This window comes from Heptranchias perlo, chromosome 27, assembly GCF_035084215.1.
Source record: "Heptranchias perlo isolate sHepPer1 chromosome 27, sHepPer1.hap1, whole genome shotgun sequence".
NCBI classification, from domain to species: domain Eukaryota; kingdom Metazoa; phylum Chordata; class Chondrichthyes; order Hexanchiformes; family Hexanchidae; genus Heptranchias; species Heptranchias perlo.
The window spans coordinates 12,961,699-12,981,361 of record NC_090351.1 but is presented as its reverse complement, the minus strand read 5'-3'; the positions used below and the strand labels follow the sequence as shown (position 1 = coordinate 12,981,361).

Here is a 19,663-nt window from a genome sequence, read left to right as displayed (position 1 = left end):
GGTAAAAGGGTTCATTCTTTCACAGTAGCAAAAGACATTTCATCTTTATAATCTCTATTAATTAAAAGAGGTATTGTCAGAAATTTCTGGCTTAAAAGGTCAGATATTCCTGTGTGCAACAAAACTTTGCCCTCAGTGCTATCCAAGGTGATGTTAATCTGGAAGTGCCATTAGTGTCATTTTGAAAAGCTTAAAAGTGTGATTTTTAAACTCTGGGACCTAGGTTCAAATTCAGCCCAGACTGAGAAGACGCAAGCATCATTTCTCTACTGGCTTTAAGGGACTTTGCGAAATAAATGTATAAGGGTTTCAACTTAGGCCCTGGTGACAGCAAATTTACAACACAACTCAGATTACAATTTGCAATTAAATTTATATCATATTGCCTGGCTTACATCAGGTTGCCACTCAGATGGCTGCTGTAGAAATGTTGCACTGGTGCAGTAAGGATTGCTTTTCTATGGATGAGGTAACGGTGTAGATGAAGTGTTACATGGCTTTACTTGAATTTAGAGTGCTTTAGTGAGCTTAATGGCCTTTTCTTGTCCTTGACCAGTCATATAAATAGTATTCCATTCAACTGATGTTGACATCATTCCCCTCACAAAGCAGACAAAAAAAATCAACAAAAACTTACAATTAAACAGCAGGATCTTCTGGTAGAATCTTATGAAGATCACACTACTTAACTCCTCAGAAGTAGTGTTTGAAGAGATGATGCCAGCTCTGGTAGTGTCATCACAGCCATTAACACCATAGACTTTTCAAAGATGGTATTACCAGACTGCACAGTGGACAACAAAGCCTTCTAATAGAGCTTCTAGCTTATTCTTACGCATAGTGTTTCTTCAATATACAAGGGCACAGCATACATATATTTCAGTGAACGTGGCACAGACATTTCATATGTGTTCTTCATAATAATCGCATACCTTGGCTAATACTACAACCGTCTGGGCTAACTGTGATTACTTTCTTAAATGAAACGTTTCATTCTTTCGTTCAAGTTGCAGCATTTGTTGGGTTGGGTCCACAATAGAGATTCTTGGAGAATGGACTAAAAGAATGAATATTTCTCATATGATGGAAGACAGTAAATACTGGACTTCAGAGCTTACCAAGGCAGTTATGGCCATCGTGTGCTAACTTGAAACCATCATAACATGTGCAGCGGTAATTCCCTGGGATGTTGATGCACTCATGGACACAGCCTCCGTTGTACTCATTGTCACATTCATCAATATCTGGAAGACAATTAATCTCAGGGTAAGTCAACCAAAATAATAGAGGACGTCAATTTAACTCAAGCAGGAGCAAGATAGGAAGACTTCTTATTCTCTTGGTCAGTGTTTATTATTTCCCTTCACTTTCTACCTTCTCCGTTTAATTTATTGCATAGTCATTTCCTGTCACACGCCCATCATCAACCAAGCAAATTACATGGCCATGCTTAGTGGTACTCATGACGGGCCTAAAACAATTGCATTTACATCAGGGCCAATCAACCATGTCCCATCATTTCGAGTTGTCCTCCAACGGAAGAACTAATGAAACTCCTCACCAATGATTCCTAGAGTCAGACAACTGGCCAAAAATATCCTACGTTGTACCCTTTATATCCATCAACCATGCAGATCATTCTATTCTTAAATCACAAAGAAATTTCCAACTCTATGAAAGTCAAACCCTGTCTATATTAACACAGAGTAACAACTGATAGGATTTGCATGCAGAAGCAGAGTGCATGAACAGAAATACATTTTTGTTACTTATCTGCAAATCAGTGGAATTCCACTAAATGCAATAGATTGGAAAAAGCAAACGAATGTCATATGATTTGACAAAGAGAAATAAGTACACTAGGAGAAAGATTGGTATTTGTTGCAATTTGCTTATTTCAGAATATTGATAGAACTCAATTAGGATTTCAAATACACAATCATGTGAATTTGATACCCAATAGCATTTTCAAATGCGTTATATAGCTTTATAGTATACCTATAGGCATTTCGTTTATCATGGTTAGAGGATTATAGAGGTGCCATTCTGGAGTGTCACATATTAGAGAACCACAAGGTGGAAACACATGCACACTCCAATCCTCTGGGAGAATGGGAAGTTTAAGACCTTTCAACCTGTAGTATGATGTTGCTCTCCAATTGTAGATTGGTACTCTTGTGTCAGTTGTGCGCCTGTCCATGCAATAGCTTCTCTACTAAAACCCTCAAGTTACCAATTGTAATTGCAGTGTGAATGGTATCTCATCATGAGGACAATCAAAAACTTGGCTTCAAGTGCAGCTCCAAAATAATGTCAAGTAACTGAAATTAAGTGATCTATTATTGCTAATTGACGCATTATAGTTCCTGAGTTTCAAAGTAGTGACTATCTGTTCGGTAAGAAGGTGCTCTACTCCCTTCACAGCAAGGATAATTATCATGCATACCCCGTACAAATTAACCTCATCATTTACAAAGGGTATGGGAAAATATTTATGTATAATAATTATGAAACAGGGGGTTAATAATTGAGTAGTACTTCAACAGTAATTCAACATAACTGAGAGGGAAGTGATGAGTGGGTTAATATGGCGACTTTGTCTTTGAAGTACAATGTTTCTTACTGTTTTATATTTATCTTTGTCAGCAATGAATTCTCCCATGACAGCACCTTAATAAAGCTCCCAAATGTCAACATATTTGGCATCCTTCATGTTGGTATTGGAGAATTTACAAATCAGAAAACACATATTTCAATTAAAAATATGGAGACATTTAAAAAGCAGAAAAGAGTCAACTACAAGAGTCAAAACAGCAAACTACTGAATAGAGGCTTGCTTCAACATCAACCACGATTTGGAAAAAAGCTATTGCTTTTATGTACAATGATGTAAGCACAGGAAATATCAGTATTATTCACTCATTTTTCAGAAGGCTATGGTACTGCGGTCATATAATTCAGACAGGAACTTTCTGTTTCAAGTATTTCCAGTTGACATGTCATCGTGTGACCAACATTTTCTCCACAATCTTGGTTTTGGCTACTCCTGGTACAGGAAGTGCACACAACTGGAATGTATAAACATATAGCAGGGCTAGACTGACATGAATTTTCTTTATAATATTAATTGGTGTCAATGTAACACAAAAAACAAGCAAAAACCAAAACTTTGTTCATTAGATGATGATGCGTTATGAACTTCGAACATTGCTCATGATTACACTACCTTCACACTGTTTGCCATCTCCTGTGTACCCAGACTTGCAGATGCATTTGTATGACTTGGGGGTGTTCTGACAGATAGCATCAATATGACAATTATCTGTTCCTTCAACACATTCATCAACATCTGAAACAGCAAAAATGAGATGTTAGAAAAGGATCATTACTATGTAGTGTGTTAACCATAATAATCTGCTGTGGAATGTGAAAAATCCATTAGTCTTGGATCTAGTACTGCTTTGTCAGCACACAGACAGTTTTCCTATCTGCATGCCATCTGATACATAACAGTCTGATGCATGAAAACACTTAATGTAATCAGGCGGTAAGTAGTTTATTCAGGTTTTTTTTTGCTAGATTCGCTTGGTAAAATGTATGTTTTTCACATTTGGCAACGAAGTCTGTGGTTCCATTGTGAACAAACAAATTCTTCTCCCTTTAATATCATCACAAGGAGAAAGTCTCAAGGGCCAATTTTAACCTCCCCTTCCCTCCCCCCACCCCCACCGTGCCCAAGGACAACAGAGCATGTGGGGGCTTAATATCGAGGCATCGTCCTCCCCTCCGGGTTGGCGCCACACTCACGCCTGCCTGCCGTGTTTCGGATAGCGCGAAGTCCTCACCACCGGCAGGTGAGGGCCTCATAAATATGCAACAGTCGGGGCTCTATGACATAAATTGGACTCTGACGTGACTTTAATGTGTGGTTATGCGACTGACGACCAGTGCCGGGATCACCAGAGAAAGCTGGTGGCAGGCAGGAGCAGGCCCAGAAGAGGGGAGAGAAAGTAACTTAAAAAAAATATTTTTACGGTTTCCTTGTGCCTCTCCTGCCCTGGGCTCCCAGCTCCTCCCCCGTCCATGATCGCGCCGGACCCTGCCCCCCCACCACAATGCACTTTCCCCAACCTCGTGGGTCCCCAGCAGTAGCCTCCTGCCACCCAAAATCCTGCTCCTGCCCACCAGCCAGGTTATGATCCTCCAGGATCGGGGGGGGGGGGGGGGGTGGTGGTGGTGGGGAGACTCACCTGAGATATGGAAATGAAGTGCGGGGATTAAAATGGCTTGATGCTCACCCCACCACCCCTACGCCAAACCTTCAGCCCAAGTTAAAATTGAGACTCGATTCTCCAACTTGGACAATCATCACATTACAACCAGCAAGACTCGATTAGTGTTTACTCCTGAGATTCTGAAAATAGGAGTCTGTTCAAATTCTCATATCTAATTTTGTTGGGAATCCAAATATAAATCCAAAGTCAAAACGAAGAGAACAAATTGAAGCAATAATGATGTTGTGCTCTGATGTGTTTTTACCATATTTTGTAGTTAGGTGATATAGGTATTACTAAATGTGGATCTAAATGTACTAAATTTAGATCTTAAGGACTCCATCTGTAGTACATCTACTTTATTAATAGCTAGAATCCTTTCTATATTATGTAGTTAGAACCTTAACTGTCCATTGGCTGATTGGAGATAATTCTGAGATTCAACCTTGCTCTATGCCATTCTCAAGTTCTCTGTAGCCAGATGGCTGTGCTTTCCACACATAATTTTTCCTTTTCTGTTCATTTCATTCAAAGATTTATTACTTTTAGTACTACCAGCTTTAAATTATTACTTAACTATTCAAGAAAATAGAAAACAGCAAGGGGGTGGACGGTACATATTGACCCTTCACTTTTGGAACCTAGATTTGAATCTACGCTATACTGAAGGAAGAAAGTCTCCTCTCTGCCTATTCTTGAGTAAGATGAGTCTCTGTCATCTCAACCTAGTATGTATGGTTCCACAATTTGACAACCTCACCAAAAGAGGCCAGAAGGATGGCTGGTGTGAGAAATGGAGGGTCGGTGGGGGGGGGGGGATGCGGGCAGGAGGTATCACACTGGTCCAAAAGGAGATGGGTTTCCTGAAGGTGGGGTTAAATCACACATTATTGGGGACTGACCCTTCAGCTGGCTGTGCTATATATGACTGTGGTCTCTGAAATGGAGAAAAGTGCTGTATTACTTAGCACGGATATCCCAAATAAGAAGAAAAAATCAAAAATGTTTTAAAAAGGGATAGCAGCAAGAGGAGAATAAAAATATCATATGGGGGAAGAGGGTGAGGAAATAGTAAAGATTAACAGGAGAGAAAAAGTCAAAAAGTAGGAAATAAATAAATAAATACAATTTGAAAAATGAGGCAGTGAACTAATGAAAACATAAATAATGTTGATGCTCCTACCATTAACAATAGACCAATAACTCAGAACATGTTGAAACAATCTTAAATCGTTCATTACAGATTGGTTTGCTTTTGAAGTCGCTAGTGGAGGTCATATACCAACCCACCTTTCCACCAGTGCTTCTCTGGGAGGAGCAGGTATTTTTAAAGCACTGCTTCAGGTGAGTCTTTCCCCTGTAATACTGTCGCTGAAACTCATCAGTTGCAGTGTCATGCATCTGGCATTGGGCTTGATGGACTGCCGTCAGATCAGATCAGGGCACAATGAAGCAAGACCAAGTCTTGCATTCCCTAACCCCTTCCTCTGTAGTGAGGATAGTTTCAGGCACTTCACTTTCCAACTTGAGCATCACGAGTGTGACGATGTCTGGCACTGCTCCGGATATTTGTGCATCAATGAGTGAAAGGGAACAGCATGGTCAAATTGAGAACACAACAACCAGGCCACTCAAGCAGAACTTCATTGGTTGTTGGTTCTGAATTGAACAAGAGTTTCTTTGTTTTTCATGTGTCTGGATTTTATTTGCATCCGACACAAGTTTAAGACCGAACAAACTAATTAAGATGGCATCTTCATCCGCCAACTCGATTCAAAGAGTTTCCTGACAATTAATGAAAACAATGCAAGGATCATCTCAAACAAAATTATATGGGCCTCATGACAATTCAGTGAGTTTATCCAATAAGTGGCTGAGCCACACAGACCAGGAAGGTTCATTTCTCCAACTGTGCTGAGTTAACAGAACTCAACCAGGGAAGTAGTAAGGGAGGTACAATTGGCCTTAGTGCCCCTGGATTATGGAGGGGAAAACCATCCAAGGTTCCTGCTCCTGATCATTATCCAAGAGCTCCAGCAGGAAAGTGTACATGCATGAACATTGGGTAAGGACACAACTGGGCTTGCTGTGTTGCCCAACCCCCACCCCTACCCCAAACAGCCAAAATGTTTGCTAGCACTATCATAGATTGCACATGAATAATGATGATTTGAGGTGCCTGAGCAATAAGTCAAGAAGTCTCCTTCAGGAGGGATGGGGGATGGGAGGAGTTAAAAAAAAACACAGGCAGAGGAAAATTAGCACACAAATAAAATTATTTGAAGAGACTAAACAGAAGCAATCTTGCCAGTGACATTGAATTATGAAAATTTTATCATGAGTGAAAAAGCCACAACTCATGAGCACCACAGGCAGAATGTCTGGAACCATCACTGGTGAAATATTGTGTTTATTTCATGGGTGCTTACTCGTGAAGAAACCTTAAGAGCATCTTTAAATAATGGCATTATCTTGACACAATCTAAGATGGTAACAGAGTGCTTCGTTCTTCCCCATCAACTATGCTTAATGGGATTATTTTCTTCTATACAAGCTTACAGATCTGAACTTTCAGAAATTGTTGTAATGACTGTAGCACCTGACTACTAGGCAGCCATTTTGGATTGACCAAACTGCTCCATTTGTTTACAAGCTTGCAATTTGGAATTTCTAGCTTGTAAGCCACAGGGCATGGCCTCTTTAAACAGCTGTCTTTTTTAACTGGAAAAAGTTATCTGACAAAATGAGAAGGGTATATCATTGTGCCAGGAAAACAGTAACGTCTCTAGACTATATCTGCATCTGGAACATATCGCATTCATCATTTACCAATAAACTATCTTGACAAAACTAAACTGTAGAAGTGGATGTCCATTATAATGAACTTAAAGAGTAGTTACTCAACTGTGCTCACCCTGAGGCAAGAATTCAATTAAAGAAAAGACTAAGGCTCGAGGGAAACAAATTACTCAGAAATTATAGTCATTTCATAATTAAACATTTCGACTGTCTTTAATGAAATATGCAATGCGTGTGTACAGCCTTTCTATTTTAGAACCATTTGGATTCCTCCAAGTCTCAACATGCAAGCATAACGTGTTACGGTCACTATTCTGAGATTGCACCCAAATACCTCATTATTAGATGCCAATCGAGAGAGTGTTCATTCTGAATTAGCAGAGTCCGAAGAACGAATGTGGTTATGAAGTGCAGTATAGATCAATTTCTACCAACACAGATGCACAGATAAGCACTAAAGGAAAATATATTGGGGCTCAGCCCTGACAGGCATTTGTGCTTGCGCTTCATCTGCATGGTCAATTTCATAAACTTTATCCAAGTTACCTGGAGAGGAAGGGGAAGGAGAAGGCCCTTCCAGCACCACTCAATTATGTCTGCTGGAGCATCAACCAAGGAGTAGCATTGAGTCACTCACCACTCAATTTTCCTAGGGAGACACTGGAGCTTCCTCTGATTCTGCCCGATGCTGATACCAATGTTAAGTGGAACTCAAGTAGCTGGACTGAAGACTATAGTACTATTAGCTGTCTGCTCCTTTTTCTGAGAGTATTTTGAAAGACATCTTCCGAAAAATAAACATGGGTTTGATCTTTGACAGCTCACATAAAACTAATAAGAAAGAACAGTGGAGTAAATTTTGCAAGATGAAGCTTCTGGCGCAGAGTCTCACTCAATAGGATCAGAGAATCAGGTGCGGAGGCAAACATTCATGATTCTCCAATCCACAATCCTCGTCTTACCAGGAGCCTCACCTTGCAAAACCCATCCTCTTCTCTCTTTAAATGTGAGTATATGCCAGCACAACTCCAACTAAGTCAGTTCACTCCATCCATTCAAACATTTTAATAATATTACAGTACTCGGGTATCATCCAGTCTAATCAAACAAACTTCCAAAGCAACATTGGTATGAAGAACACACAGCCTCACACAATGAAATGGAAGGATAGATACAGTTTTAAAACATTAAAAGGTGGAACTTGTTTTATTTACAGATTTTTTAATAACATAGCCTTTCACTCAGCTGTACAATACACAGAACATTTATTTATAATTGGGTTCATTACCCTTTTTCTGAGTGAGCTTTTATGTCAAGCCTTCTGTTACTCTTCCTAATCTCTTGCTCCATGGCTCCATTCCCCTATCTATCATCACTGTGAAGCACCTTGGGATGTTTCTTATGTTAACGGTGCTATACTACAACAACAACAACAACAACAACAACAACAACTTGCATTTATATAGCACCTTTAACACAGTAAAACATCCTAAGAAACTTCACAGGAGCATTATCAAACAAAATTTGACACCGAGCCACATTAGGACAGGTGACCAAAAGCTTGGTCAAAGGGGTAGGTTTTAAGGAGCGCCTTAAAGGAGAAGAGAGGTAGAGAGGCGGAGGTTTAGGGAGGGTATTGCAGAGGTTAGGGCCTAGGTAGCTGAAGGCACGGCCACCAATAATGGAGCGATTAAAATCGGGGATGCACAAGAGGCAAGAATTGGAGGAGCGCAATGATCTCGGAGGGATGTGGGGCTGGAGGAGGTTACAGAGTTGGTGGGGGGGGGGGGCAAAGCCATGGAGGGATTTGAAAACAAGGATGAGCATTTTAAAAACGAGGTATTCCTGGACCGGGAGCCAGTGTAGGTCAGCCAGCACAGAGCTGATGGGAGAACAGGACTTGGTGCGAATTAGGATACGGGCAGCAGAGTTTTGGATGAGTTCAAGTTTATGGAGGGTGGAAGATGGGAGGCCAGCCAGGAGAGCATTGGAATAGTCCAGTCTGGAGGTAACAAAGGCATGGATGAGGGTTTCAGCAGCAGATGAGCTGAGGCAGGGGGGAGACAGGCAATATTACGGAGGTGGAAGTAGGCGGTCTTGGTGATGGTGCGGAAATGTGGTCGTAAGCTCACCTCAGGATCAAATAGGACGCCAAGGTAGCGAACGGTCTGGTTCAACCTCAGAAAGCGGCCAGGGAGAGGGATGGAGTCGGTGGCTCGGGAACAAAGTTTGTGGAGGGAACCAAAGACAATGGCTTCGGTCTTCCCAATATTTAGTTGCAGGAAATTTTTGCTCATCGGACAAGTAATGTGACAAATGAGAGACGGTGGAGGGGTTGAGGGAGGTGCTTGTGAGGTAGAGCTGGGTGTCGTCAGCGTACATTTGGAATCTGACGTCGTGCTTTTGGATGATGTCGCTGAGCGGCAGCATGTAGATGAGAAATAGAAGGGGGCCATGGATAGGTCCTTCGGGGAACTCTAGAGGTATAAGTGCAGGAGCAGGAAGAGAAGCCAAGTTGTTTTGTTGAAGTTGAATTTTTGTGCTTGTTAAGGTTAGGGATGTTAGTACACTTTCCCATTTTGGACATCCAGACCAGGGAAATGAGGAAAAATTTGGATGGTGAAGCATATCATCACGTGACTGCCCCAACAGGGATTTTCCTCCCCCCCACCCCCCCAACCCCAGGGGAACTGCACTGGTCACTAATTGCCCACCCTCAAATGGTGGCGAGGAGGGGATGGGGCCCAGATGTCTGGAGGATCAACCTCCCATCCACTCCACTTAACTTAACTGTGCTTTCCAGAGCCACCATATATAACGCCTTTCACATCCTCAGGACATCCCAAAGCGCTTCACAGTCTATGAAGAACTTTTGAAGCACAGTCACCTTTGTAATGGAGGCAAATGCAGCAGCCAATATGCACACGGCAAGATCCCACAAACAGCAGTGATATAAATGGCCAGATAATGTTTTGGTGGTGTTGGCTGAGAGATAAATGTTAACCAGGACATCAGAAAAATTGCCCTGCTCTTCTCTGAATAGTACCATGGGATCCTTTACGTCCACCTGAGAGGGCAGATGGCGCATCAGTTTAAGGTCTCATCCAAAAGATGGCACCACCAACATTGCAGCACTCCCTCAGTACTGCACTGAACTGTCAGCCTAGATTATGTGCTCAAGAAGCCTTCAGGTAAGAGGTTGCAGTACAATGAGGTCTGCTATGGATGCCAGCAGCAGGAGTAAAGGTTCAAAGCAGCAGTGAAAATGAGTTTGGCAGCCAGCACAGAAGCAACAATCAATCCAGGAGCTATCGGAGGAGTGGGGAACAGTTCAATAGCTATCAGGAGGAGCCAAGTATGGACCAGGAGATCAATGAAGGACCAAGGTTTCTTCTGGAAAGCTGTGGAGAAGCAGAGTGAAGCCTAGGACACTTTTTAAATGCAAGATACAAGCAAGAAGCAAGCGGAGAAGAGAATCACAACCAGTAGGACAGTGCAGTTTGCTCCAGGAACACTAATTGAGCAACAAGAGCCAGCACAGCAGAGGAGGAAAGCCTGGGAGCCTATGGAAGAGACAAACTCAGCCCCGGGAGCAGTAGAATATAGGTTTATGCCCACCACTCCGTACATAGTGCGTTCCTAATCTTGTCTGCTATAATTTACCTTCTTTGGCAATAACTATATTTGGTACAAACAAATTATCAGCAGATATATGCATATAGATTCTATGTATTAGTAACTTTAAGTAGTTTTTTGCATTGTCCCTACAAGTCAGAGCCAAAGTGTATATCACTGAGCCACACCAGAATCCAGGTAAGTCCTAGGTTCAATCCTAGCTGAGTTCAGCTAGGGCAGGAATAATACAGTGCAATTGAGCATAATCCCCCAGCTATCAATGGAGGAAAGAAGAACCAGGAGGAGGAAGAAAAGGAAGAAGAGCTAGAAATTCCTGCTCCTGATTGCTATACACTCAATACTGGAAGTAGGCATATATGGATGGCAAGTAAAGACCGGCTTGGGCTCGAGTGCGATATCCCCCATAAAATCGGATAGCCTATGGATACTCATCATCAAAGCTCATACATTAATGATGGCCACTTGGACAAGGTACTGGAGAGTGACTGTCTCTCATGGAACTATACCCTGTGAGGGAATCCAAGCCCTCAGAAGGAAGAAAGTTTGAGAAAAAAAATTGCTTTTTTTTTTGAAAGGGCAGTTGTATGATGGAGGTGGGATGCAGGCTCAAATCCCCTCCACCTCCCTTATTCATTTATTTCCCATTTTCAAAAAGGTGTTGCTGGCCAGGAGCGGCACTGGTGGTGGCTTGGAAGGGACGAACTTGAGGAGAAATTTGAGAGAAGCAGGATGGAAAGAATAGAAAAATACCAAGTGACTTGATAACATGTCTGAAAAGAATAACTTCACAGTTATGTGATCTTTTATTTTTGACTACTGCACATCACAATGTTTGCATTGAATCAGAGCAGCCATTCAACAGAACACTGTCTGACCACAATCATAAATAACATGCATTGCTCATTGCTCCATCTGCAATAAAGAAACTATGTAAAACACACTCAGCACGACATACTCCCCAGTCTGGCTCTGCATGAACTCAGGACCAAACCTGGCTTTGTCTCGGCTTAACATCCATATGCCCTCAATATAAATTGAGTAGATCAGTGGAAGGATAAATAGTCAGTGTAGAATAATGTAAAGATCCCTTTCAGCCGATTTTACACGTAGACTCATTTCATACTGATGAAATCCTGTTTTGCCAGCCGCACTGTTTTTTGCCACAATGTAAACACGGCATCTCAAAGATATTCTGGATAGTACTTGGCACAAATAATATAAGAACTGGTCTTGGTGCCAAAATAAAATTGGACTCCAGTTAAATTTAATAAACATTACATAATATTCAGTTAAGTGAATATCTCGACTGATTAATTTACTCTTGATTAATTAAGAGAAAAAATACAGTTTCTATTTCCAAAATGTCCGTGCCTTAGGCAATAGATATATAATCAAAACACGTCTGTTTACTACAGCACTAAATCACATCAGATCCCGTCACACCTGTCACAGGAAGAGAAAAACACAAGCTTCAGGTAACAATGAAGCATTACCCTGCAAGCTACTGGAACACAAATCCAGAAACTGATCATGTAAGTGTAGCACCACAGTATCAAAACAAGCCCTGTAAATGTTGGCATGACTATACCGTTGTCAGGATTTGTACAAAGGGACCCATTTTAAATGTTCGTTCCTCTCCAGTCATTATTGTGCAAGTTGTGGTTGTTCTTCACACTATTTGTCAAATTCCACACAACTGTTATTTTCCAAAGGGCGTGCAGTCATTTTCCAAATCATACCCCTGCTGTGGTGCATCAACCAAGCTCACCAGGCAAGATCCACCAAACGGCATTTTTTCAAATACAATAATATGTGGGAAAAGGTCAAAATGCCTGTTAATCTCGGAAGATTGAGGAATATCATGGACAGCAATATCAAATCAAAGTCAACAGAACCACCTTCTCAACACTTCCACCCCTTACCTCAACCCACAAAAAATTGGAAATATCACCCAGATGAAAAGTGACTCATGTATTGAGGCGTTTCCCAAAACAAATACAGAAACCCATACAGATTTAAAAAACTAGTTTTACAATGTTTAATTCCTCCTTCCACCTCCCCCATTGGAATGGTAGGTACATCATTAGCCAATTGTCAGTAACCAGCCTGCAGTTACTGTTGATTTCAGTTGTTATATGTAATTACAGCTCCTTCACATCACCAGCTTACTAACCGCTCCAAGTAAATTCCTCTGCTTAATATTTAAACACTGTCCAAAAACAAAACTTAGTCATAATTCATCGTAACTATTCAGGGATTTTCATTGTGACAATCTCAATTTATTACAATTTTTTCCGACAATGCAAATTCCCAGATTTAATCCCCAGACTCCCTCGATCTCCCCTAGCCAAGCTGCAAATGTAGCCACACTCTTGTTCCTATGACACTTTGAGCAACTTGGGGACAACATTTTTTGATTTCCCCCTCTCTCTTTCCAGCCTCCAACTGCCCCAAGTTGAGCTGTGCAGTTCAGAGCAAGAATCCAGCAGAAATCAAACCTGTATCCCTCCAATCTACTGCATGTTTTTCTCCAACATACTGCACTGCTCGAGTAATCCCATTTGTGTTTAGTTTGCCACCAGCTGCACTGCTATCATGGGTGGCAAACTCATGTAAATGCAGTGGCATTGCTGCCGTTGGAAGCAGCACCCACCACCAAAGTAGGTGCTTTTCAGCCACACCTCCAATATCTGATCATCGCACCACTTCATTATCCGACGTAAACATGAAGGAACATGGCTTTCAGCAAACTGAGCAGCTGAAGACCCGCCTCTAATCCATATTCAGGTAGAAAAATGGGGGTAGAAATTGGACCATGTGCCCGTTTTGCAGGAATAAAATGAGTGCAATGAGGCCCAATTCCGGGAACCAATGTCCTACACTCCAAGGCCGCCTGAACATCCAACCCCAAATTGAGTGGGGGCATTTTTTCAGGCGGCCCTGGTGGCCACCTAAAACAGTCGTTACGTTCCTTACATATGTAAATGAGGGGCTTAATGCCTGTTCTAGGTCTCCTCACAGAAATTGGGCAATGATGAGCAGGGCAGGCTTCAGGCCTGTCCCACTCAGGATTCTTCAGCGGCTGCTGAAGCCTAAGGAGCAGTCGGCACTTAAAGGTAAGGACTTGAGAAAATTGTTTTTTTTAAACAAAATCTTCGGTTGGAGCCAGAATCACACCCAGCCTCGTTGTTCGCTCCAGCTCCGAGACTTACCTTCCCCTCCTGGGACTTACCTTCATCCTGTTGCTGGTGAGGCAAGCGGCCCAATACTCTTCTCAGTAAATGTGCAGGCTGTCTGTGGCGGCATGACAGGCGCTGACAGCTCGCACAAAATTTATTAATGAGGCTAAATTTTGGGCCAAGCTTGGGCCTCCTGGTTGGAGCTATCGCTGTCTGTGCAGCGCCGATTCTGGGCCCAAAAACGGGCCCATATGAATTTCTGGGCCAAACTGGGAAAGCCAGTCTCTGTAGGCTTTCGGAGCTCCACTTTAATACAGAACTCCACGTAGAACAAACGCATAGGACCAGCTCCCCATGGTTACATTACCAAAACCTTTCCCAATAGAAAAATCACAGACTCGTATTTTAGTGGATCCACAATGCAATCGATTCCTGGAACCTGGGTCTGTTTATATTCCTGAGTGTAGCAGACAAAGGAAGACTCGTCTATAGTGCAAAAGCACCCACATATAGAGACTTTAAAACAACTGTGCATGCAGAAAAGTTTTCAAAAGTTGATCTGACTGCTGTTAAAAACTGCACTGGACTACAAACCAAATGGTTTCTACAGCAACAGAATCCAGGCAGGGGTAAACCAGGCTCCCCAGTGCATAACCATCACAGAGCAGGTGAATTTAAACTGTAATAAAAAAAACAAATGAAACGCATGGCCTTCGAGAGGAATGAAAGGATTAGTAGGATTACATTAAGGGTCAAAATTAATGGATTGTGCGTGAAGAGTAAAACTAATAACCCATTGATACAGGTTAATTGCTGCACCCAAGGGGCACTGAGGGTTCTATTCATATGCTAATCTCAGAAACCTACAATAACTTATTCATATGGTGGTAACGAATGACAGACTACATGGCATAATTATTTCTATAACCAATTGAAGGTCAACTCACAAGTGGAAGCATTTATAATACCACACATTCATTACTCTGCTTGTACCATGCATTTTTAAACTACTTAGCCTAGAAATTACCATTTGTGATACTATTGTACAAATGCTTAACATATTCATATGATATACCTTTGTCACCATTTTACTGGAGGCATTTAGAAAGGGCACAGCTAAGTAGCACCAGTGAGAATCACTGCGTTGAACATAATTCGTTCGAACTAATAAAGGAGCAAAAGAGATGAACACCCTTTCTTTGCTGGACATAGTCACATTATTTAAAACTAAACTATCCTTCAAGATAGGCAAGTGGTGAATTCTTCTCTGATTAATCTACAAGAAGCTAAATGCCAATATGTCCTCCAATTACAAAATGGAGAAGGGTTTATGAATTAACTGCTCAAAAACTAAACAAGAAACTAAGGATGAACTAAGCAGTGCCAGTGGAAAGTCCTGCAAAGGTTAGGTGTACGGCTGGATCACATTAACCTTGCACTGTAACAAGAAAACTGGAGCCAAAGTAAATACTCAGAAGTGCAATTTTATTTAGTTTTCTCTATCAGATATTAATGAAACTATGATTAAGTTCCATTCCAAACAGGGGCTGAAAACAAGAGTAGACTTCACTGGAATAGTTTTTGGCTTCAGTAAGTTTTGCAAATGAATCATTGGGGTGGGGGGGGATTGGTCATGTGATCATTTTTGTCATGTCAGATTTTTCAACAGTTTCAGAAGGTGTGATCCTGATGAGAAATATTTTTTCTCTGCCGAGTAGTGCATCCATGAAACAGACTCCCAGGAAGCAATTGGTGCTGTATTGATCAACTCCTTCAAACAGCTGTATTAATATCTGGCTCAAAATGATGCTGGAGGCTACAGGGCAAGGTATGGAGAGAAATGATCAAATAAGACACAATGGTTTCTAAGCTGCTGAGGCTGGGGGGGGGTTGAAAGTATTGTGTTCAGTTCTGAGCACCGTACTACAAAAAGGATATCCCTACCTGAGAGGGAGTATGAAGGTCAACAATGAGTTTGATAAATGGATACCTGAGCTGCAAGGAAAGACTAAGAGTGCAAGGGATGGTTACACTGGAAAAGCAGCAGCTCAGAGGAAACCTCACTGAGGTATTTTAAAAATGTTTAAGAGAATAGATAAACTGGATCCAAAATAATGTTCAATATTCAATTCTGAGGGTGGTAAAGGTGGAATAGCCTACCTTGGCTCAGTGGTAGCATGCTCACCTCTGAGTCAAAAGGTCATGGGTTCAAGCCCCACTCCAGTGCCTTCAGCAGATAATCTCGGCTGGACACTTCAGGGTAGTACTGAGGGAGTGCTGCACTGTCAGAGGTGCAGTCTTTAGAATGAGCTGTTAAACTGAGCACCTATCAGACCTCTCAGATGGATCGAAAAGAAACCATGGCACTATTTGAAGAAGAGCTGGTGGGTTCTCCTGGTGTCCGAGCCAATATTTTTCCCTCAACCAACCTCACTAAAACAGATTATCTGGGCAGTAATGTCATTGTTGTTTGTGGAGCTTGCTGTGTGGAAATTGGCTGCTGCATTTCCCAACATTACAACGATGACTACATTTCAAAAGTATTTCATTCACTGAAATGCTTTGGTACATCCTGAAGTTGTGAAAGGTGGTATATAAATTCAAGTTCTTTCGTACCTGGAAGGCAGTAGAAATGGAGGAGGTTATAAATTTTGGAATGTAATAGATAAATTTCTAGCTGATACAGTTGTTGAAGGGTGTCAGAGGGAAAAAGAGAGGGTAAGTAGTGGGTGACCTTTGGGATAGGCCTAGGGTAAAGTTTCTACTATTGTATCATAGTCTCCTCAAGCTTGCTTGATTGTGAAATTCTTCCTGACTGATTTAGGCAGAGTTTTTCCTGAAAATGTCCTTTTTTCCTCCCCCAGCAGTTAGCATTACTAGTGATTGGGAAGGGCAATGCATCATCTAATGGACAGAGGGAACATGGATGGGCCTAATAGCCTTTTTCACCTTTCTTTTCAAATGTTGTCTGGAGGTCAGCGGTAAATACAGAAGATTTAGGGATGGGTAATTATTCTCCAGTATTTTTAATCATCTTTAGGGATAAGGGAACATTTATTTACCCAGAACATTCCAGCTGAAGATTAAATAAGTGAGGTAGAGTCAATGATAGAGTAGATCATACACAGCATATGGAAGGATCAGGCTTGATGGGCAGTTTTCATGTTTCATATTTTGCACTATGTTCTTTCTAATTGAAAGATTTGTTTTTAAATCTGAAAATTCCAAGGGCACTAAATACTTAACAAATTGCTTGTTCACTGTGGTCATTCCTCTCAACACCCAGCAAGAAACTACCAGAGCCCCTCACCTCTTTGCCAAACTCCCTCACATGAAGACCTGGACTCAGCAACTAGTGAGGAGCAAGCCTGGAATGCCGCATTAGACTTGTTTATTCAGAAGATCAAGGTGGCTGGTACGTTGCAAACTGCTACTTGTGAATGCAGATGTCCCATTGTGCAGCTGATGAGGAAACTGAGACTGGGGACAACAACACAGTCATTTATCGAATGAATTTCTGTATTTCCAACTGGGGGAGCTACTGTTTGATAGGATAGGCTGTAGTCTGGGGTATGGTGGCAATGCACTTGCAAATTTATTGAGAGTGGTGCTGATCATCATACCACTTGGGAGGAACTCTTTGTATATGCTGTACAGCTAGCAGGTGCTCAAACTAACCAACCTGTGATTTTCCTTCTGGTTGGGGGGGGGGGGGGTTTGGGAGGAAGGTAAGTGGAGCAAGTTCAGCACTAAAGAGTGACAAATCCCCAGGAGCAGATGGTTTCCATCCCAGGGTTTTAAAAGGAAGAAGGTGAGCACATTGCAGATGCCCTAACTATAATCTTTCAAAATTCTCTAGATTCAGGAGCTGTCCCTCTGGACTGGAAAATTGCAAGTCACTCCGCTTTTTAAGAAAGGAGAGAGAGGGAAACCAGGGAATTATAGACCAGTTAGCCTAACATCTGTTGTGGGGAAAATGCTGGAGTCTATAATTAAGGATAGGGTGACTGAACACCTCGAGAATTTTCAGTTAATCAGAGAGAGCCAGCATGGATTTGTGAAAGGTAGGTCGTGCCTAACAAACCTGATTGAATTTTTTGAAGAGGTGACTAAAATAGTGGACAGGGGAATGTCAATGGATGTTATTTATATGGACTTCCAGAAGGCATTTGATAAGGTCCCACATAAGAGACTGTTAGCTAAGATAGAAGCCCATGGAATCGAGGGAAAAGTACGGACTTGGTTAGGAAGTTGGCTGAGCGAAAGGCGACAGAGAGTAGGGATAATGGGTAGGTACTCACATTGGCAGGATGTGACTAGTGGAGTCCCGCAGGGATCTGTCTTGGGGCCTCAATTATTCACAATATTTATTAACGACTAAGATGAAGGCATAGAAAGTCTCATATCTAAGTTTGCCGATGACACAAAGATTGGTGGCATTGTAAGCAGTGTAGATGAAAACATAAAATTACAAAGCGATATTGATAATTAGGTAAATGGGCAAAACTGTGGCAAATGGAATTCAATGTAGACAAAAGTGAGGTCATCCACTTTGGATCAAAAAAGGATAGAACAGGATACTTTCTAAATGGTAAAGTTAAAAACAGTGGATGTCCAAAGGGATCTAGGGGTACAGATACATAGATCATTGAAGGTGCAGAAAATAATCAAGAAGGCTAATGGAATGCTGGCCTTTATATCTCGAGGACTGGAGTACAAGGGGGCAGAAGTTATGCTGCAGCTATACAAAACCCTGGTTAGACCACACCTGGAGTATTGTGAGCAGTTCTGGGCACCGCACCTTTGGAAGGACATATTGGCCTTGGAGGGAGTGCAGCGTAGATTACTAGAATGATACCCGGACTTCAAGGGTTAAGTTACGAGGAGAGATTACACAAATTGGGGTTGTATTCTCTGGAGTTTCGAAGGTTAAGGGGTGATCTGATCGAAGTTTATAAGATATTAAGGGGAACAGATGGGGTGGATAGAGAGAAACTATTTCCGCTGGTTGGGGATTCTAGGAGTAGGGGGCACAGTCTAAAAATTAGAGCCAGACCTTTCAGGAGCGAGATTAGAAAACATTTCTACACACAAAGGGTGGTAGAACTTTGGAACTCTCTTCCGCAAACGGCAATTGATACTAGCTCAATTGCTAAATTTAAATCTGTGATAGATAGCTTTTTGGCAATCAAAGGTATTAAGGGATATGGGCCAAAGGTGGGTATATGGAGTTAGATCACAGATCAACCATGATCTCATCAAATGGCGGAGCAGGCACGAGGGGCTGAATGGCCTACTCCTGTTCCTATGTTCCTATAAAATAACCAATCGTCAATGAAAGACTCGGCCATTTGATGCCTGAGCCAGCCAGATTCACAGAAACCGGAATACTGATGATCATTCACCAGGCAACCTGGTTCACTAATGAAACCTGGAGTAGACCTACTGGGGGTTGGGATTTGTCCCACTCAGCTCCAGGGAATCGTGCAAGCCAATGCTCAAATGGGTAGGATGATCACAGCTGGACAAACATCAGGAAGCTGAATAGTGCTCTGTGCTGGTAGGCGGCAGAGTTTTAACTGTTTAAACTCCAGCAGTACCTCTGTGCTTGCCTGAGGATCCCCAAGCCTTGGATAGGTCAACCTGCACTGAAGCTCTCTTGACCTAGATGAGTAGAGTCTGACCCAATGGGAAGAGGCTGTGCACTCCATATCAGGCAACCAGAAACTTCTACCTGTGTGGATCTGTCAGTTGCTCCATTTGTCGACTTTTAAA

General features: G+C 41.9%; 1 protein-coding gene across 1 annotated transcript in view; it reads right to left on the bottom strand.

Annotated features, from left to right (window-relative positions):
* The window catches only part of LOC137344412 (signal peptide, CUB and EGF-like domain-containing protein 3), a 286,841-nt gene that overhangs the window by 203,103 nt on the left and 64,075 nt on the right, over positions 1–19,663 (bottom strand). Inside the window, exons 2-3 of the mRNA XM_068007356.1 lie at positions 3,227–3,349; positions 1,119–1,244 (exon numbers count right to left, since the gene is read on the bottom strand). Coding sequence (XP_067863457.1) covers positions 1,119–1,244; positions 3,227–3,349 — 249 coding nt within the window. The remainder of the gene's footprint in view (positions 1–1,118; positions 1,245–3,226; positions 3,350–19,663) is intronic.